Source organism: Rattus rattus, chromosome 9 (assembly GCF_011064425.1).
Source record: "Rattus rattus isolate New Zealand chromosome 9, Rrattus_CSIRO_v1, whole genome shotgun sequence".
Classification (NCBI taxonomy): Eukaryota; Metazoa; Chordata; class Mammalia; order Rodentia; family Muridae; genus Rattus; species Rattus rattus.
This window is the reverse complement of record NC_046162.1, coordinates 69,133,894-69,153,741: the sequence shown is the minus strand read 5'-3', so window position 1 is coordinate 69,153,741 and position 19,848 is coordinate 69,133,894. Positions and strand designations below refer to the sequence as shown.

The following is a 19,848-nucleotide window of genomic DNA, read 5'->3' as shown; positions in this document are numbered from 1 at the left end:
CTTGTGACCTTCAGGTTCCACCCTCAGAGCGTTGGGATTTCTAGGCTGCAGCTCCATCTCCAGTTACATTGTGATTTATAATTGACACAGTAATCAGTACTCACAGGGGCTGGCTGTGGTGCTGAATGATTTTAATGCCAGCACTCAGAAAGCAGAGGTAGGCCGACCGATTTGAGGGGAAACGTGATGGGGTACAATGTGGCATCTGCACATGGGTACAGGAGGTAAGGATCAGAGCAGGGGCTGGGCTTTCATCAAAGCCATTTGTCAAGTCTGTGAAATCTTCTCTAGGAGGTATTTTGAAATAATCTACTGTGGACCATGGTTTTTATCAGTCTCATACAACTTTAGAAGTTGTCATTTCACCAAATGTCAGACACCGCTGTCCCAACAATCCTCCCTCTATGCAGTCAGCCCCCTCTCACTTCTCCCAATACCCCTGCCTCCAGGCTGATAACCACTGTTCTGTTCTCTGCTTCTTTTGAGGTTGACATTTGTTCCTTTGAGGAAAAATGTGCCCAGTGTGGTGTATGCGTATGTGTAAATGTTTGTGTGTCTGCCTTCTGTGTGTGCATAAGACGTGCTTTCAGATGCACACGTGTGCACACACACATGTGGAGGCCACAGATTGGCACTTAGCATCTTCATCACTCTCCACCTTGTTTGTGTAGGCATGGTGTCCCAGTGTGCATGGATCTCACAGGTTCAGTCTGTCTGGTCAGTGATGTCCACAACCCTCCTGTCTTTAGGGTTACAGACACCCACCCCACCTCACCTGGCTTTTCATCTGTCAGACTCAATGTCTGAACAGATTTTCTCACATACTGCAGTCTGGCTCTCCATGCTGTTGGTGGAGTGCTTTTAGTTTAAAATAAGTACATTCAGCAATTTTTGTGTTCTCACCTGTGGCACTAGGGCCATACTTTGTTCTTGGTGGTGTTGCTGTTCAAGTCAATAGACTAAAGAACTTCCTTTATAGTTTAATAGTTTTCTTTCTTGTTCATATATATATATATATATATATATATATATATGTGTGTGTGTGTGTGTGTGTGTGTGTATATTACAGCTACAGTATATTTATATAGTGTAGCAGTCTTCATACACAAGAGAAGAGGGTTGCAGATCCCATAACAGAGGGTTGTGAGCCACCATGTGGTTTCTGGGAATTGAACTCATTATCCCTGAAAGAGCAGTCAGTGTTCTTCACAACTAGGCTGTCTTTCCAACCTCTACAGTTTTCCTTAAAGATTTATTTATTTACTTATGTATTTTATCTATGTGAGTTCTTTGTTTTGATGAGTAGCAGAAGAAGGCCTCAGATACCATTTCAGATGGTTGTGACAATGTCGGTGCTGGGAATTGAACTCAGGACCCCTGGAAGAACAGCCTGTGCTCTGATTCACTGAGCCATCTCTCCAGAGACTCTGTATCATTTGTTTATAATGGTATTTGAGATGCTGCTGTGCATCGCTGTGTCAGCACTGCTAACCAATGGTGCTGCATCCTCAGTCCTTACCAGGAGCTCTGGACTCAGATTCCATGGATCTGAAGGATAGCAGAGGTCTGTGTGCTGTGGACTCCTGCACCAGGGGAAATCTGAATGGTTGCGTCACTTGGTCAGCCTGCCATGCTCATCCCAGAAACTGCTGAACTATCAAGAGTGGCTTGTAAATGGGATGTGGCTTCTTCATTTGACCTCCTGAGGGTGATGGGTACAAAAAGGAAGCTAGAATCATGTTCAGTGGACATGGCCTTCGGACACTTCCTCCACTTCAGCCATGATTGGTCATTGTCACCATTTTATCTTCTGAGAGCTATATTTGGGGTCTTCAGCCATTCATCCCTTTTCTTCCTTCCTTTCTTCCTTCCTTTCTTTCTTTCTTTCTTTCTCTCTTTCTTTTATTATTTCGAGGATTCATTCAGTAGGAAAACTATGGTGAGCTGTCTTGGGAAAATTGAAAGCTCTTCAAGGGTTATTACAACCTCTTGAAATGTGCTCTGAGTAGGAGAAAGTCTGGTTACTATCTAGGAGCAATTAACTATTCACACTTGGGTGACTGGCAGAGTTCTCACTGCAGTTTTGACTATCAGAAATGGACTTAACAGCACTCCGACTATAAAAAAGCTTAACAATCACTGATATAATGTTTGGAATTCTTATAGGATCATCATTAAGCCAAAAAAGTCATCTACTTGTCTATATAGCATCACTACAAGACAGTACATCTTCGTAGATCTGCAGAATCTGCTCCAAGGGGGTGTGCTATTACCTAATGATTGTTATATGTGTTTAATAATAATAACAACAGGAAATGATTTTAATAGCAAGAATCTTTTCTAAAATGAATAAAGAACAACCTTGTGTAATAAGGACGAATCTGTCACAGATTGTATAATAATCCGAGGCTGGCCATCTCAGGGTGAACAGCTGCTAGTTATTAGCTTGTCTTGTTATGGCTTCTGACAGATTCTGAATCCCCCACCCTACCTATGCTATTAGGACACAGTGAGAATTCATTGGATACTGTGGTGGTTTCCTGCAGACCAGCCTTTCAAACCAGCTAAGGTACCATTTAGACCAAGAACTTATCATCTAAATATTAACAGTAATGGTAGGATTTGTCTTGATATTCTAAGATCAGAGCAGATCTAAGATCCTGCTGTAACTATTTCTAAAGTCCTTTTATCCATGTGTTCACTGCTATGTGATCCAAACCCAGAGGACCCCCTCATGCCAGACATTGCATGGATCTGTAAAACCGAGACAAGCACAGTAGAACATCTCAGGGATGAACTCAGAAGTGTGCCATGTGATGCTACCATAAAGTCAGAATAATCTGAATTATAGCTGGAATAAACTTTAAATTACTGTTATAAAAAAGAGTGACCCCTGATTTCCCCGCTCCCACACCCCTGTAGCCACACTCATCTCTCCAAGTGCTTTGCTATCAGGGACTGGAACTGTTTAACATGGTTTGAAGGACTAGGGCGGTGGGTTTATTGGAGGAAGTGCATCAGTGTGGGTGGGCTTAAAATTTTCAAGAAGCTCATACCAGGCCCTGCATCACTTGTGAGCTCTCTCTCTCTCCTCTCTCCTCTCCTTCTTCTCCCTCTCTCCTCCCTCTCTCTCTCTCTCCTCTCTCCTCTTCTCTCCTCTCTTCTCTCTCCTCTCTCTCTCTTTTTCTCTCTTTGCCTGAACTGGTCATGAAGTAGTGTCTGCCTAAGGACCATACCTGTGTCTCAGGCCACCGTGCTCCCCGCCATGATAGAAGTGGACTAAGCCTCTGAAAGTGTAAACAGCTCTGGTTACATTCTTTCTCAGATACTAGCTGCTGTGTTCATGGTGTCTCTTCACAGAAATAACAGTGTGACAAAGACAGATACCAAGCAGTGACCTTGCCTTAGAGTGTTGCAGTGAATACACAAAGCAGTTCCTTTGCTCTTGTTGATCTGACACTCTGTAGAGCAGAAAGAAACAGTTGACACAGACAGAGTGTAGGCAGAAACCCTGAAGATAAATTAGTGAGAGGAAAGAAAATGATACAGTGGAAGAACATCTGCATTTAATGTTAATAGGAAGGACATCTGCATTCTGGGTTACTAGGAGAACTGCATTCTGTGTAGGTAGGGAGGCCATCTGCATTCTGTATTGATAGGGACCAGATGTGAGTGGAAGAACAGTGAATACATAGAGTAGAGTCCCAACCAGGGCACTGTTAGAGTAAATGTCCCCAACAAATGTCACCACAGCCTGGAGATATTTCTGTAGATCAGAGGGGGTGTAAGTACCTCTGTGATCAGGTGGGTGAGTGGGCTTCAGTACTCACTCTCATCCCTTCTCCCCCACAAGAAAGAGAAGTGGACGGCGAGCACTGAGAAACTGAGTCATCAGAGAGTAGACATCTGAGGCCATTCTTCCATTCTTCCACACAACGCCTACCCGAAATCATGTCCAAGTCTAGACATGGGGCCAGGAGACACAGGAAGACAGAACTGTTATGCGTAGTGTGACATCTACTTCTGGCACTGAAGTGAAGGGAGATTTGTGTGAATTCAAGATTAGCTTGAGCTAAATAGTGCATTGCAGCCCAGCTTGGGTGGCAGTGTGAGATTCTTTCTCAAATCATCAGGGCCAAGGATGCGTCTTAGTCGGCACAGTGCTGCCTGGCATGAGTGTGAAGCCCTGGGCTCCATCTTGAGCACACCATGAATGGGCTGTGGTGACAGACACCTAAAATCTCTGGACTCAGGATGTGGGGACAGAAAGATGAGTTCCAGGACATCGTGAGGTAAATAGAGACCAGCCTGGGCTAGAGATGCTGCTACAGACAAACAGCAAACCAAACAGAATCAGAAGGAAGAGATGATGGGAGAGGAGGAAGCTGTGACCTACAGGTCTGTACCCTTTGTGGGGACTCAGACACTGAGATAAACTCTGAGGGATCAGGTCAGAGCATGAGCTTGACCAGCAGTGTAAACCTGGAAATAGGGCTAAAGACCTCATAAACTAAGAGCAATCGATAATCTGAATTTTGAAATGAGGTGGTTCCTCTGTGACCCTAAAGCTAGAGCAAGAGAAGGGTAGCTTTCAAACCCACTCAGAAAGTGGCTTGTCAGAGAGTGTAGGCCACCTGACCGAAAAAGGAAATGCTCCACAGGCCTCTTGGGCAGGAGGTAACAGGCTTTGGGGACAGAGGGCATCATCAAACCACAGTCATGTGTGTCTACTTGCTGGGCATGGTAGGAACCACAGCCTCTGAGGACTGGAACATCTATAGAGCCCTCCCATATACCTTTCATCTGGAGCCTCTCATGGGAGCCAGGGCCCAGGAAGCTGAGGACAGAAAGGAGAAGTAGGAAAGAGGACATTCTACTGTCTAGAAGGAGACTGCTCCTTTGTCCCTCTAGGCTCTGGCGTGGGTGCAGGTGACAATTGAGCTGAAGAAATGATCCCCAGAGGAATAGGATTGTGGCTGCCTTCAGTTCTGCTCCTCTCGGGTCCCAGGTGAGCATGGGGGACAAGTATGTCAGGATCCATTGTTGAAAATGGAAGCTCCTGCTGTAAATCTGACAGGGCCAATGGAGGTGAATGGAGCATCCAGACAGACTGGCACAGAGAGAAGGCCAGAGTGTGGGTTTGGGGTGGAGGGATGGGACCCAGGAGAGAGCAAGACAGGAGGTGCACATTCGGTCATGTCTACCACATGTGAGACAGAATCAGGAACCACACAGAGGGCTACCTGTGACCGTCACTGCCATAACCACATAATCTCTATTTATCTTACAACGTCTCCATAACCTCAGTGCTGACTCCTGCTGTGACAAAGCCTCTCTCCTTTCTCAGTGTTGTCTCAAGACCTGAGAGTTTTCTAAGAGCTGACTCCAGGGAGGCCTTCCTCCTCATCCAGATATGAGATGCAGAATGGAGGTTTGTGTTTTCTAGGCTGTGTCCCTCTGCGTGGCCCCAGCAGTGTGACACGCACTGTGGGGGAGTCCCTGAGCGTGACTTGTCCATATGAGGAGAGATTCAAGTCGACCATCAAATACTGGTGCAGAGGGTCACTTATTCTACTATGCGAAGATATTGTTGTGACCAGAGTTTCAGAAGAAGCTAGGAATGGCCGAGTGTCCATCAGGGATGATCCAGACAACCTGACCTTCACAGTGACCTTGCAGAGCCTCACCCTGGAGGATACAGGCACCTACATATGTGGGGTGGGAACACCATTTCCCTATCACTCCTTTGGAAATCAAATGTCATTCAGGGTTGAGGTGTCTGTCTTCCCAGGTAAGCCTCCTTCATGTCAGGGCAGCCTGAGTCCAAGCCTGTCATTCCCTCATGGAAGAAGGAAGCCATGATCCTTAGCATGAGGAGCTGTGAGAGTGAGTGATCCAGGACAGAGTGTGCATCGACACATGCTTCTGTGAAAACATGTGTGGTATGTGTGATAGTGTGTGTATATACTAGTACGTGTGTGTCCATGCACAGGCACAGTGGGGAGCCTGTGTCCTTAGGTGGCCTTTTACTAATTTATTTGTTTGCTTGTTTGTGTATTTATCTGTCTATTTGTCTGTGAATAGGGGCTGGCCCATGCTGTGTGAGAGTCAAAGGAGAACTTCTGGGTGTCAGTTCTCTATTTACAACTTGTGGGTCAAACTCAAGTCATTAGGCTTGGCAAACACGGACCCCCTGAGTCCTCTTCTCAGCCCCTGTTGGGGATTCTCTGTGTCCACTGTGGGACAGTTTCAGGTGTGAAACTTTCTAGAGACAGACTCTGAGTTGCTCTGGCTCTCTGTTACTTCCTGTCCTGATAAGACACAAGTCCTCCTTCTCAGGTCTCATATGATCCTGTCCCCAATCTCCATGTGGGAACAGAACCCCTGCACATCAACTCCCCTCTCTCAAGGTGCCTCTGACCTGGGACTGAGTGGATAGTTCCCCTCCATCGGGATTCTTGGGGTACCAGCTTCATCACTGGTTCTGTGACTTCTGAGACACCACCAGACAGAAGGTAGCCCCTAGACAGGAAGGGCATCCAACACCCTGAGGACCCCTTCAACTCCCTCCAAGCTCCCCCCATGTCCCTGTTCAGAAACAATTTACTGCTGGAAGAAACTCAGAGGATTCCTCCAAGGTTCCCCTTGCAGGATGGAAAACAGGCTTTCAGCTACTTTGGTGGCCAATATTCTCCGTGTCTATAGTTCATTCTCAGATTATGGGGCTTTCCTTGATCTTAGACCCAAAATAGACCATCTGTTAAGGGCAGGTGTGGTTAGAGGGACTGAAGGAAGGGGTCAAATGCCCCTGATAATCCCAGTTTTTATCATCACATATTCTTGTTCGTCCTATTCTTCTTGTTCTTCATCTTTCTCCTTCTTTTTCTCCTCCTCTTTCTCCATCTTCATCATCATCATTATAGTTATTTGAGAGAGGATATCAAGTATCCCAGGTTAATCACATCTCACTTTGTTCTCAGGATTCATCTTGAATGACTGCTTTTTGGCTGCTCCAGCGCTCACACTGCAAACATAAATCAGCAAACCCAGCTCCTGGCTCTCAATTTTGATTTTCCCCTTATGTTTCCCAGAAACCTCCTCTGTGGATCCACACTGAATTCTGGGAAGGCAAATCCCACTGACACAGCTGTCTCTCTGCAGTAGAGGCCACTCTCCCCAGGGCCCTGCAATCACCTGCCTTTCTAGAATTTTCCATCTGCTCATTCCTCAGAGAACACTGCCCAGCTGCCTTTCTGGCTAACACTGGGGAATGAGTGGACCAGGCAGGCAAAGAGTCCCATTACACTGTTTGTCCCCAGAAGCATGGCAGACAAGGAAGCAAACAGTGTGGTTGAGGTTGGATGAGACCTGGTACTCATTAAGTGTCTTGTCACTGACACTTACACTCTCCTCTATAAGAAGACTGTCTCCATGTTTACAAGTGCAGGCCAGACACTGTGCACCCTGAGATGGGCTGGGACAGGAATTCCTGACCAGGCATTGGTGTGGCCATGTGGATGATAGGCTGTCAGACAACTGTCCACGTGCCCCAGGGAGGTGTGTGAAGCAGAGTGACAGAGCTTGCTGTGGGTAGGAAGCAATGTGGAGTTCATGGGAATTGTCTTGTGTTCCCATCATTGGTTCCAATCACAGGTTCAAGTCCTGGGAGCAGTATAAAAATCCTGGAGCCCACCAGATCCACAGCCAGTTACACTCAGCCCAGCGTGACCACAAATGAAACAATTCCTGCTCCCAGCCCACAGACCTGGGTGAGGAAACCATATCCTGGAGGCCTTCAGATTGGGCAGGAGGGTTCATACTGAGAGAGCAAAGGTAGAAGGGTTTGGATCTCCCTCTTGTATGCCCCTCCTGCATTTCCCAACCTCAGGCTAACCTGGAGGGTTTTGTTTGTGCCATTTGCTTATCTAAAAATAAGGACACAGAAGTGAGTGTCAGATACAGACCCACCGAGCTGGAATTATTTTCCTGCCAAGCAGGCGCTACCTAAACACATCCAGAGCCTGGAGAAATGGCTCTGGGGAGATGGTTCTGCCCATCTGAGTACATCTCAATTTGAGCCATATCACCTACAGGAAAAGTCAGGCATTGTGGCACATAAAAGGCCAGAGCTATTGAGGTGGAGACGGAAGGATGCCTGAGACTCACTGGCTACACAGCCTACCTGACAAGTTGCAGAGTAGTGAGATATGCTGTCAGACAAGTTGCAGAGTAGTGAGATATGCTGTCAGACAAGTTGCAGAGTAGTGAGATATGCTGTCAGAAAGGAAGACAGATGGTGTGCTGTGGTGGCTCCCACCTTTAATCCCAGCACTTGGAGGCAGAGGCAGGTCAAGCTCTGTGACTTTAGGACCAGCCTGGACTACATAGTGAACTCCATTCTAGCCTGGACTACATAATGAGACCTGTCTCAAGACAGACACAGAAGTGTGGCTCTTGTGGAATGACCGAGGTTATTCTCTGACCTCTACATTCAAGCACACCCATGTGCACCTGCATACATACACATGAGCACACACACACACACACACACACACATACACACACAGACACACAAACAATTATATATGTAAAATAAATAAGGCACGGGGTATGGAAACACAAGACACCCAGTACATGGGAGGTGAAGACAGGTGGATGTCTATGAGTTGAAGGACATTGTGTTTCAGCTAGGCCTATATAGTATGTAAATAAATATATATATATATATATATATATATATATATATATATATATGACACCCAGGAGAAAGTGTGAGGAGAAGTCCAGTTAGAAGAGATCTGAGTGTGGGTAGGGGAGGAGGTGCCAGCCTGGTTAGAGGCTCTGAGGTTAGAGGCCCATGGGTTTGGTCTGGAGAGAGCAGGCCAGGCCTGAGTTCGCGGCTACTTCTTGGGCTATGGATTAATCACACTGGACTGTCAGGCAGTCCTGTCCTTGTCCCTGCATAGATCTCTGCAGACCTGGGGAGGACACAGGAACATAGCACAGGGCATCAGCATCCCCTTCTCAGAAGGAGACTTATTGTGACTATGTCTCTTCCAGGTCCCTTCTGAGCAGCATCTACTTCTGGGTTCTGGTGTTTCTGGAGTTGCCCCTGTTCCTGTGCATGATTAGTGCCGTCCTGTGGGTGAACAGGCCTTAGAGGTGCTGTGGGAGGCACAGCATTCGGCCCTGTCACGGGAACCAGTGAAGACTGTTGACGTGGAGGCTCTGTCCTGGACACATCACCTATGTTTGCTGAGGACAAGAAGTAAACCTGTGTTCTTGAGAATGCTCTGAGATTGTTAGAAGATTCTTTGCGCTCTATCAAACACATAGAAGAATGTGCCCAATAAATACCCGCTGGAGAATTGGCTCAGTGGTAAGAGCAGCAGCTGCTCTTCCAGAGGCCCTGATTTCAAATCCCAGTCACCACACTGGTGGCTCACAACCTCCTGCAATAGGATCCGATTCCCTCCTCTGCTATACAGGTGCACATGCAGATAGTACACTCATATATTAAATAAATTTATTAAAATTAATTACATAGGATTATAACACAGCACCTTTACTTGTTCTTTGGTGTGTTCACACTTGTGTAGAACATGGCTCTATCCTGTCCACCTGCGTCCCCCCCCCCATTCCCTCGGGCCTGTGTCCCCTGCTCCCCTTCATGTTCCATTTCTCTTTTTCTTTTTGAATCTCACAGAGAACAGTTAGTGCCTGCTGACTGAATGCTAGCTGACCTTGCTGACTTGGTCTTGGGCGTGTAACCATGGCTGCAGTGACCTCAGGATCACGAGACAATGCGACATAAGAACACAGCATTTCAGGGCAGTGTACTCCTCTACCTCTCCTGCGGAACTCTTTCCTCTCCCTCCCTGCCTTGTCTGGAATTCGCGGTGTCATATAGGGCTGAGCACCTGATGGTCACTTACACCACAGCAGAAGGAAACATCGCCAACCAAGGCCAGGGCAGTGCTCATTAGCAGGTAGAGATGTAGATATTTAGAGGACAATTTGACAGCTTTTCCAATAAATACGAACACCTTCCATGAGAAATACCCAATGCACTGTGTCCTCCAGATTCACTAATACAATGTGGTCTATACTGGTGATCCCCCTGTCTCATGTCACATCCCTGCTTCCCTGCCACCCTGGTGACAACCTGAATTTAACACTTATATCTGCTTGGCTTAAGGCTTTGCCGCATACATGCTCATGGGCTTGCCAATGGTGTATTGTTTAGCTTCTCTGGGTCTGATTGTTGTATAAACAAAGTTGTACTTTTTTTTTTACATAGAATCTTGCTATGGATGCCTGGTCCAGAATTCACTATATAGACCAATTGGCCTTAAACTCAGAAATTCACCAGCACTGTCATACCAGAACCAATGTTACATTTACCTACTGTGTTCTGAAGTAACCCCAAAGCCTGACTAATAGAACAAGCACTTTGCCACAGAGATGCACCCCACACTCCCCTCCTATCTGTCTGTCTGTCTGCCTGCCTGCCTGTCTGTCTGTCTTTCAGTAATGTGGTTTTTTTCTCCATCCTTTCTTCTTCCTTTTTTGTTATTAACAAGGTCTCAATATATAGCCCAGTCTAGTTTCCAACCCCTGATCCTCCTGCCTCTGCCTCCCTAGTTCTGGGATTACAGCCATGTGCTACCATGCCCAGTAACCTGCTTCATTTCTCCATCTTGTGACTTTACCAGTTAACATTGTGTCTTTGAGGTTACCAGTACTGATATGTGGATGCTCTAACATGCACCCTGCATGTGCTGTCCTCTGGTTGGCTGTGTAAGCACCCAAGACATCATTTTCCCCTTCTGTGGTTAAACACTTTATAGCCTCCTTTCGCTTCTCTCTCCTTCCCTCCTTGTCCTCATCTTCTTCTTCTCTCCCCCTTCCTGCTGTTGTTATGAAATAAAACACAAGCACACATCACCAAGACCTGCTTTTTCTGTGAGTTTTGCTGATCTGCCTCAGGTCCTCATGCTTGTTCAGCATGCCCTTTATTGACTTAATTACTAGACTTAATTAATATCTATTGTCTGATATATAGATAGATAGATAGATAGATAGATAGATAGATAGATAGATATAGATATCTATATGGAAATGGATATGGCTATAGATAGAAGGAGATATATATTTTGATGAATTGCTTTTAATTGCCGTGTATCAAATCAGTCAATATTTCCTTCCTGGCTCAGACCTTTGGCTCTGAGTTAAGAAATTTCCATACAAGCACATGCGTGCAATCCCAGCACACTTGACGTAGAGCCAGGAGAACCTGGAGTTTCATCCTCAGCTACATGGTAAATTCTTGGTCACCTTAGACGACATACGACTGTGGAGAGATGGTTTGGCAGTCACAAGCACTGGCTGTTCATCCAGGTTTGCACCCCATAGAAGCTCACAGTGGCCTCTAACTCCATCTCTAGGGGATCCAACTTCCTCTCTGGCCCTGTCTGAGCACTGCCAGGTACAGTAACATGCACGGGGGCACAAACCCTCATGCAAATAAAAATAAACAAAAATATTCTCAATAAAATAAACAACCAAAGAAGATGAAGAGGAGGAGAATATTAGTAATAACAGGAAGAAGAGAAGGTGACACCCTAAAATTTAAATTGTTTTTCCATGTTTATGTTTAACTCCTTACATTCTATATTTTATGATTATTGAGTGTGTATCGTGCGCACGTGCACGCCACAGTCAGGGCAGACCTTCATGGAATCAGTTCCCTCCTTCCACAGTCACGTGAGGTACGAACACTGAATGCCGGTCCCCAGGCTTGTGGAGCATCGTCACCCACTGAGCCAGCGTGGTTCACACTGAACACCGTGGTCTTCTAGGTAGAGCTCTACTCTTAAGTCTTGGTGTCTCTGCTCTCTTCTTAGGTGTGGATGAGTCTTCATCAACACTGGTCAGGTCCTCTGCTGTTCCCATCTTGGAAAAGACAATCAAGTTCCTAAAAGGAAAATCAAATTTGGGCTCGAGAGATGGCTCCACTGAGAGCAGCGGCTGCTCTGTCAGAGACGCTGAGTTCACTTCTTAGCACCCAGCCTGGGTGTCTCACAGCCCAGCTCAAGGGAGTAATGCCTCCTTCTGGCTGCTGTAAGTCCTGATCTTATAAGGTGCACAGACAGACAGACAGATAGACATGCAGAGAGACACACATGAAAAACAGCACAAAGTTTTATAAAAGGAAAGGTTTTCTGAAAAGCCCGTGTTGGGACTTTGAGTGCAAGCCCATGTCTCAGGCAGGGTTTCTGTTGCCGTGAAGAAACACCAACCACAACCAAAAGCAACTTGGGGAAGAAAAGGTTTATTCTGTTGTCTCTTCCATATCTCAGTCCAGCATCAAAAGCAGTCAAAACAGAAGACAGACAGGGCAGGAACCCCGAGGCAGGAGCTGATGCAGAGGCCATGGAGGGCGGCCACTTACTGTTCTGCTCCTCATGGCTTGCTCAGCCTGCTTTCCTATAGAACCCAGGTCCACCAGCCCAGAGCTAAAACAGGAAGTTTGTCTCTATGTAGTCATGGTGCCTTGCTGTCCTGGAACTCACAGAGATCCCCCTGCCTCTGCCTCCCCACTGTGGGCATCAAATGTCTGTACCACTCTGCCTGCATGGAGCTGTTTCTCAGCTGAGGTTTCCTTCCCTCAGGTGACTCTAGCTCAGGCCAATTGGACATTAAACCCAGGCAGAACAGAGCCTCCAGTGCACCGTTAGGATAACTTCCTTATCTATGAGCATGGACTGTAAGCACAATGACTTGGGAACTTTGAAAATATCTTCTAAGGGTCAATGGGATGGATCAGCCTTGCAGTGAAATCCTGGACACCTGAGGTCAGTGCCCAGGACTTAGGGTGGAAGGAGAGAACCAACTCCCATGAGTTGTCCTCTGACTCCCATGTGCACGCTGCACTGTACCCCACACTCACAAACACATCCCACACCACACACCCAGGAAATAATATTTAAAGCAAAGAATAAAATGTTCTTCAATAAATGAATTCCTCTTTGAAACTTGTTCATGAGTTTGTTAAATTCGATTTTTAATACATTATATATTTATTTTAAGTTTTTTTAAAGATTTATTTTATTTAAAATTGTATGTGTGTGTGTGTGTGTGTGTGTGTGTGTGTGTGTGTGTAACAGTGTGAAGTGTGTGTGTCTGAGCCATGTGTGGTTATATGTGCAAATGTGAATGCAGTATCCTTCATGTCTTTTAAATTGGTGTGTGTGTGTGTGTGTGTGTGTGTGTGTGTGTGTGTGTGTGTGTGACTGTGTGGGTATGTGCATGTGAATGCAGTTCTTCATGAAAGTCCGAGGTGACTCTTACCCATAAACCACCTCTCTACCTCCTTATATTTATTTAACTGTGATTTATTGCTTAAGCCTGCATTTTATTTTTTTCTTTTAATGGTATGTGTGGGCACCGAGTTCCTGAGTCCAGAAACTTTAGGTGTGTGTCACCACAGCCTTGAGTTTGCTTGAGATGGAGCCCAGGGCTTCACACATACCAGGCAGGCACTGTGCTGACTAAGACACATCCTCGGTCCTGACCATTGGAGGAAGTATCTCCCACGGCCACCCAAGCTGGGCTGCAATGCACTATGTAGCCCAAGCTAACATTGAGCTCACTGAAATCTCCCTTCCCTTCAGTGCCAGAAGTAGATGGGAGCCACTATGCATGACAGCTCTGTTTTCTTGTGACTCCCGGTCCCATGTCTAGACATGGACATGATTTTGGGTAGGTGTTGTTTGGAAGAATGAAAGAATCACATCAGATGTTTCATTTCTGATGACTCAGTTTCCCAATGCTGGCCATCCATTCTTGTTAGGGAAGAAGGGAAGAGAGTGAGTACCGAAGCTGACCACAGAGACACCTACACCCTTCTGATCTACAGGAATATCTGCAGAATGTAGTGTCATTTGGGGGGACATTTACACTTGTAGTGCCCTGAATTGGGACTCGACTCTGTGCATCCACTCTTATTCCACTCATTTCTAGTCCCTACCAACACAGAATGCAGATGTTCTCCCTACTAACACAGAATGTAGTTCTCCTACTAACCCAGAATGCGAACGTTCTTCCTATTAACATAAAATGCAGATGTTCTTCCTATTAACATAAAATGCAGATGTCCTTCCACTGTATCATTTTCTTAACTCTCACTGGTTTATCTTCAGGGTTTCTGCCTGCACACTGCCTGTGTCCACGCTCTCTTTATGCTCTACAGAATATCAGATCAACAAGCGCAAAGGAACTGCTGTGGATTCACTGCAGGACTCTAAGACAAGGTCCCTGCTAGGTTTCTGCCTTAGTCACACTGATCACTGCAACTCCACGGGGAGAGACGCATCTGGGAGGTGCCGTGCAGGCCTTCTCTGGTCACGGGGCACTTCCTTGGGTCTCTTCAGGGCCTTCTGTTGTGATCAGGGCCTTTCTAAGGAGCAGGATGGAAGAAAGTCCCTCTTAAGGAGAGGAGGGAGTGCAGAGAGCAGATGCCTACTCTGGGCTGAATGGAGGACGGGGTAAAGGGAAGGAAGGGAAGGAGGAAGGGAACACCAGCCCTCATCCCTCTCTGCTTTCTACCGTGGAGGCAGTGTGGGCAGACACCTCACAGCCCACCACCCGGTCTTTCCACCATGTTGGACTGAATATCTTCAAACCAGGAGCCAAAATAAACCTGTCCCTCCTTAAGCGGCCCTTGTCTCATTATTAATCACATTAATGGCAAAAAGGAACTGACAGGTGGTCTCTGGAAAGAGGCAGGAATTCTGGGGTTGCTGGTGCACGGTTTTTATTGAAACACTTGGAAGGCAGTGGCAAATCTCTGTGTGTTTGAGGCCACCCTGGTCTACACAGCAAGTTCAGAAATACACCGTATGTTGAAACGAAAAATAAAACAAAATAAACAACAACAAGCACAAAAAGGAAGAGGAAAGAATAATAACAAGCAGACACACAGGTGGTCAGTGTGCTGACAGGTTATAGCGCATCTGTAACTTTGTCAACTAAATACAAACTAGAGAACCGTGGAAGAACCCTTATTGAGCACTTTCTTCTATCAAGTTGACATGGTGGGCAGGTTTGTAAGGATCTGTTCTTGATTGTTAATTGATGGAAGGGTGTGATGCCATCCCTGGACAGGTGGTCATGGCTTCTATAAGAAAGCAGGCTGAACAAACCAAGGAGAGCAAGTCAGTGAGCACCACCCCTCCAAGCCCTCCATGCTTCAGTTCCTGCCTCTGCGAGGTTACAGTTCAAACTTATTGGCTAAGCATATTGACCTTTAAATCTCTTGGCTAGGAAGCATGGGTAGATCATGACATGTATTTAAATCTATCTGGAATGAATAGAAATTGGCCTGGCCTTGACTTGAGGCCCGTGGGTCTACGGCAGCTGAAAGCCCCTAGGGTCCCTAAGTGGAACTCTACTATGCCAAGTAGAGTTCATGAGCTGAATAATAACCCATGAAGGGCTGCACTTTTCCCAAGACAGATCACCATAGTTTTCCTACTGACTGAATCCTTAAAATAAAAAAAGAAAGGAAGAAAAGAAAGAAAAGGGATAAATGGCTGAAGACCCCAAATATAGCTCTCAGAAGATAAAATGGTGACAATGACCAATCATGGCTGGAGTGGAGGAAGTGTCAGAAGGCCATGTCCACTGAACATGATTCTATCTTCCTTTTTGTACCCATCACACTCAGGAGGTTCATCTGAAGAAGCCACATCCCATGGCCACACAGAAGCCACTTGTGGTGGTCTTGGCAGTCTCTGGGATGAATGCCTTGGAGGGTGACCACAATGACACCAACCATTCAGATTTCCCTACGGTGCAGAGCCCACAGCACACAGACCCTCTGCTGTCCTTCAGATCCATGGAATCTGAGTCCAGAGCTCCTGGTAAGGACTGAGGATGCAGCACCATTGGTGCGGTGCTGACACAGCGTGCACAAGCAGCATCTATCAAATACCCGCTGTAAACAAAATGCTACAGGAGTCTCTGGAGAGATGGCTCAGTGGTCAGAGCACTGGCTGTTCTTCCAGGGGTCCTGAGTTCAATTCCCAGCACTGACATTGTCACAACCATCTGAAATGGTATCTGAGGCCCTCTTCTGCTATTCATCAAAACAAAGAACTCACATATATAAAATACATAAGTAAATAAATAAATCTTTAAGGAAAACTGTAGTGGCTGGAAAGACAGCCTAGTTGTGAACAGCACTGACTGCTCTTAGAGATAATGAGTTCAATTCCCAGAAACCACATGGTGGCTCACAACCCTCTGTTATGGGATCTGCAACCCTCTTCTCATTTGTATGAAGACAGCTACAGTACATAAATATACTGTAGCTGTAATATATATGCATATATATATATATATAATTAAAGAAGAAAGAAAACTATAAAGGAAGTTCTTTAGGCTATTGGCTTGAATACGAACATCACCAAGGACAAAGTATGACCCTAGTGCCACAGGTAAGAAAACAAAAATTGTTGAATGTACTTATTTTAAACCAAAAGAACTCCACCAAAGGCATGGAGAGCCACTGCAGTATGTGAGAAAATCTATTCAGACACTGTGTATGACAAATTAAAAGCCAGATGAGGTGGGTTGGGGTATCTGTAACCCCAAAGACAGGAGGGTTGTGCAGATCACTGGCCAGACAGACTGAACCTGAGAGGTCCATGCACACTGGGACGCCATGTCTACACAAACAAGGTGGAGAGTGATGAAGATGCTAAGTGCCAATCTGTGGCCTCCACATGTGTGTGTGCACCCATGTATGCACCTGAACACACATGTATGCACACACAGAAAGGCAGACACACAAACATTTACACATACATACACCATACAGACACATTTTTTCCTCAAAGGAACAAAAGTTATCCTCAAAGAAGCAGAGAACAGAACAGGGGTTATCAGCCTGGGCAGGTTGTTAGGGAAGAAGGGAGAGGGCTGACTGCATAGAGGGAGAGGTGTTGGGACAGCGGTGTCTGCCATTTGGTGAGAATGACAACTTCTAGTGTTTTGTGAGACAGATAAATACAACGGTTGACAATTGAATATTTCAAATTACCTCCTAGAGAAGATTTCACAGTTGTGACAAGTGGCTTTGATGAAAGCCCAGCCCCTGGTATAATCCTTACATCCTGCACCAATGTGCAAATGCCCACTGCACCCCATCAGGTTTTTTCCTCAAATTGTGGACCAGGCTGGCCTTGAACTCTGATGTCCGTCTACCTCTGCTTTCTGAGTGCTGGCATGCAAAGCATTCACCACCACAGCCAGCCCCTGTACATATTGATTACTGTGTCAATTATAAATCACAATGTAACTGGAGATGGAGCTGCACCCGTGAAATCCCAACGCTGTGAGGGTGGAACCTGGAAGGTCACAAGTTCAGGGTCATCCTAAGCTGCTTGTGCCAAACATCAAACTACACACATATTTCTAAGAGAATTAGTTCATCCACTCATTCATCGGCTTTTATGGAGGAGTTAGGGTTCAGAAACACACTATGGCAGGTGTGATTTTTTTTTTGTTTTAATTTGATTTTGGTTTTTCTTCAATACCCACAGAATCCCTGGGAGTTAGCAGCTGGTGAGTGAAACAGCCGGTTTCCCAGAACCCCAGACAGACCATCTGTGTCACCCTCACCACAGACATGGGAGCTTCTATAGCCCCTGCTACTTACCTGGGAGGAAGAGGAAGATCAGAGCAGAGAACTGCCACATGGTGTGGGTCCCCTCTCCTGTCCTTGGAGGTGACAGATGCCAGCACCCTGCAAGGACTTGAAGCTCAGCTTGAGTTTCCTTTAGGTCTCTCTCGTCCACTTCTCTCATCAACTTCCTTGACAGATCATCTCAATTTTGGACACAGGAAGAAAGATGATGTCAGTCTTTGAGAAGACCAAGTCACGGCATGGGAGGTCCAGCCGGGTGAACAAGGACGTCCTCTACTGAATGGATGAAACACTAGACAAAATGTGAAAGGCAGGTAGGATTCACAAGGAGAGATGCAGAGAGACAAAAGATGGAATCCAGCAAACCCCTCACCCAGGAGGTTACTAAGTTGCAGAGGATTATGGGAGAGGAGAGCAACCAAAGACAGGGTGGCTGCAGTAGCAAGGGAGCACAAGGCAGCCCAGGGTAAGCCCATGGCAGTAGCTTAGGCAAAGCCCAGGATGGCAAAGGGTGTTGCTAAGGCTCAGCCTGGGGCAGCACAGCTATAGACTTCAGAGCAAGGATTTCTCTGGCCAGTGGCATCTGGTACAGTGGCTACTCAGGCCACAGGCATTTGCTCAGAGCAAGAGGGAGGATATGGCTTTAAGGTGAGGTTTCCTGTAGTTCAAGCTGGCCTTGAACTTCTGATCTTCCTTTTTCCAGCATCAAATGCTGTGGTTAAAGGCATTCCCCAGCATGCTCGGTTTTATGAGAATCTGGAGAGTGAATGCAAGGTTTCACGAAGGCTAGGCAAGCCCTCTATCCACCGAGCTGAATCCACAAACCCTTGCTCTGTTCCTGGAAGGCAGAGTTTTGCTGTGCAGCCCACGCTGGCTTCAAGCTCTCCCCCTCCCTTGTCAGCCTCCCAGGTTGTGGGAATCTGCAGTTGGCTTAAATCCAGAGGAACAACTGCAAGTGTGGATAGATGTAGGTACACTGTATCTCTGGTATCAAGGTTTTCACGGGAGGAAGTTTAGAAACACACACCCACACACACACACGTACACACACAGACACAGAGGCACACACAGGAATACTTGCAAACACACACCACACACACACCACAGACCATACACATACACACCACATACACATACACACACCTAACCCAGCACACATGAATACACACATACCACACACATATACACAAACCCCACACATGTAAACACACATACATCACATACACAGACACATACACAGACACATACACAACCTACCTCAGCCACACACACACACACACACACACACACACACACAAAACCTCCATCCTCATACATGTACAAATTCCCACCACACAAAATACCATTTACTGATAATCTTTCCCTTTTTGTGTGGCACTGGCATCAAACCCAGGGTTCTGTGCATGGCAGACAAGCAAGCTGCCATTGAGCCACAGCTCCAGTCTAAGGACACCATTTAAAGTAAAATATGGGGCTGGAGGGATGGTTCAGTGGTTAAGAGCATTTGCTTCTTCTTCCAGAAGACCCAAGTTCTAGTCCCAGCACACACACGAGGTAGCACAGAAATCACCAGTAGATCTAGGGATTTCTGAAGCTCTGATCTCACACAGACATACCATTGAAAGAAAAAAAATGCAGGCTTAAGCTAAAAATAGGTAATTAAATAAATATAAGTAGTTAGAGGTGGCATATGGGTAAGAGCCACCTCTGACCTTCATGAAAGACTGCATTCACATGCACATATGCACACACAGTCACACACACACACACACACACAGTAATTAAAAATTAAAGACGGGGGGGTTGGGGATTTAGCTCAGTGGTAGAGCACTTGCCTAGGAAGTGCAAGGCCCTGGGTTCGGTCCCCAGCTCCGAAAAAAAAGAACCAAAAAATAAATAAATAAATTAAAGACGGGGACTGGCGAGACATCCCAGTGACTGAGTGCTTTCTGCTCTTTCAGAGGACCCCAGTTTGGCTCCGAATAACCACACGAGACGGCTCAGCATCATCTGTGACTTCAGCTCTGGGAGAATCATCACCTCATTCCGTTAGCCATGGGCACTGCACTCACCCCTGCATGTGTATGTGTGACACACACACACACAGACACACACAGACACACACACACAGACAC

General features: G+C 46.2%; 1 protein-coding gene across 1 annotated transcript; it reads left to right on the top strand.

The window, feature by feature from the left end:
• Positions 1–4,949: 4,949 nt before the first annotated feature.
• On the top strand, positions 4,950–9,160 carry LOC116910096 (CMRF-35-like molecule 4). Its single transcript, XM_032913919.1, has 5 exons — positions 4,950–5,001; positions 5,447–5,791; positions 7,654–7,769; positions 8,882–8,892; positions 9,061–9,160. The coding sequence occupies exons 1-5, from the start codon at positions 4,950–4,952 to the stop codon at positions 9,158–9,160; spliced, it is 624 nt and encodes a 207-aa protein (XP_032769810.1).
• The last annotated feature ends 10,688 nt before the right edge of the window (positions 9,161–19,848 follow it).

What these genes read in the sequence shown, in the direction of transcription:
- LOC116910096 (XM_032913919.1), top strand. Translation starts at nt 4,950, where the DNA reads ATGATCCCCAGAGGAATAGGATTGTGGCTGCCTTCAGTTCTGCTCCTC. An exon ending in TTCAGTTCTGCTCCTCTCGG is followed by an intron (nt 5,002 to 5,446) that starts GTCCCAGGTGAG and finishes TGTGTTTTCTAG; the next exon opens with GCTGTGTCCCTCTGCGTGGC. An exon ending in TGAGGTGTCTGTCTTCCCAG is followed by an intron (nt 5,792 to 7,653) that starts GTAAGCCTCCTT and finishes TTCCAATCACAG; the next exon opens with GTTCAAGTCCTGGGAGCAGT.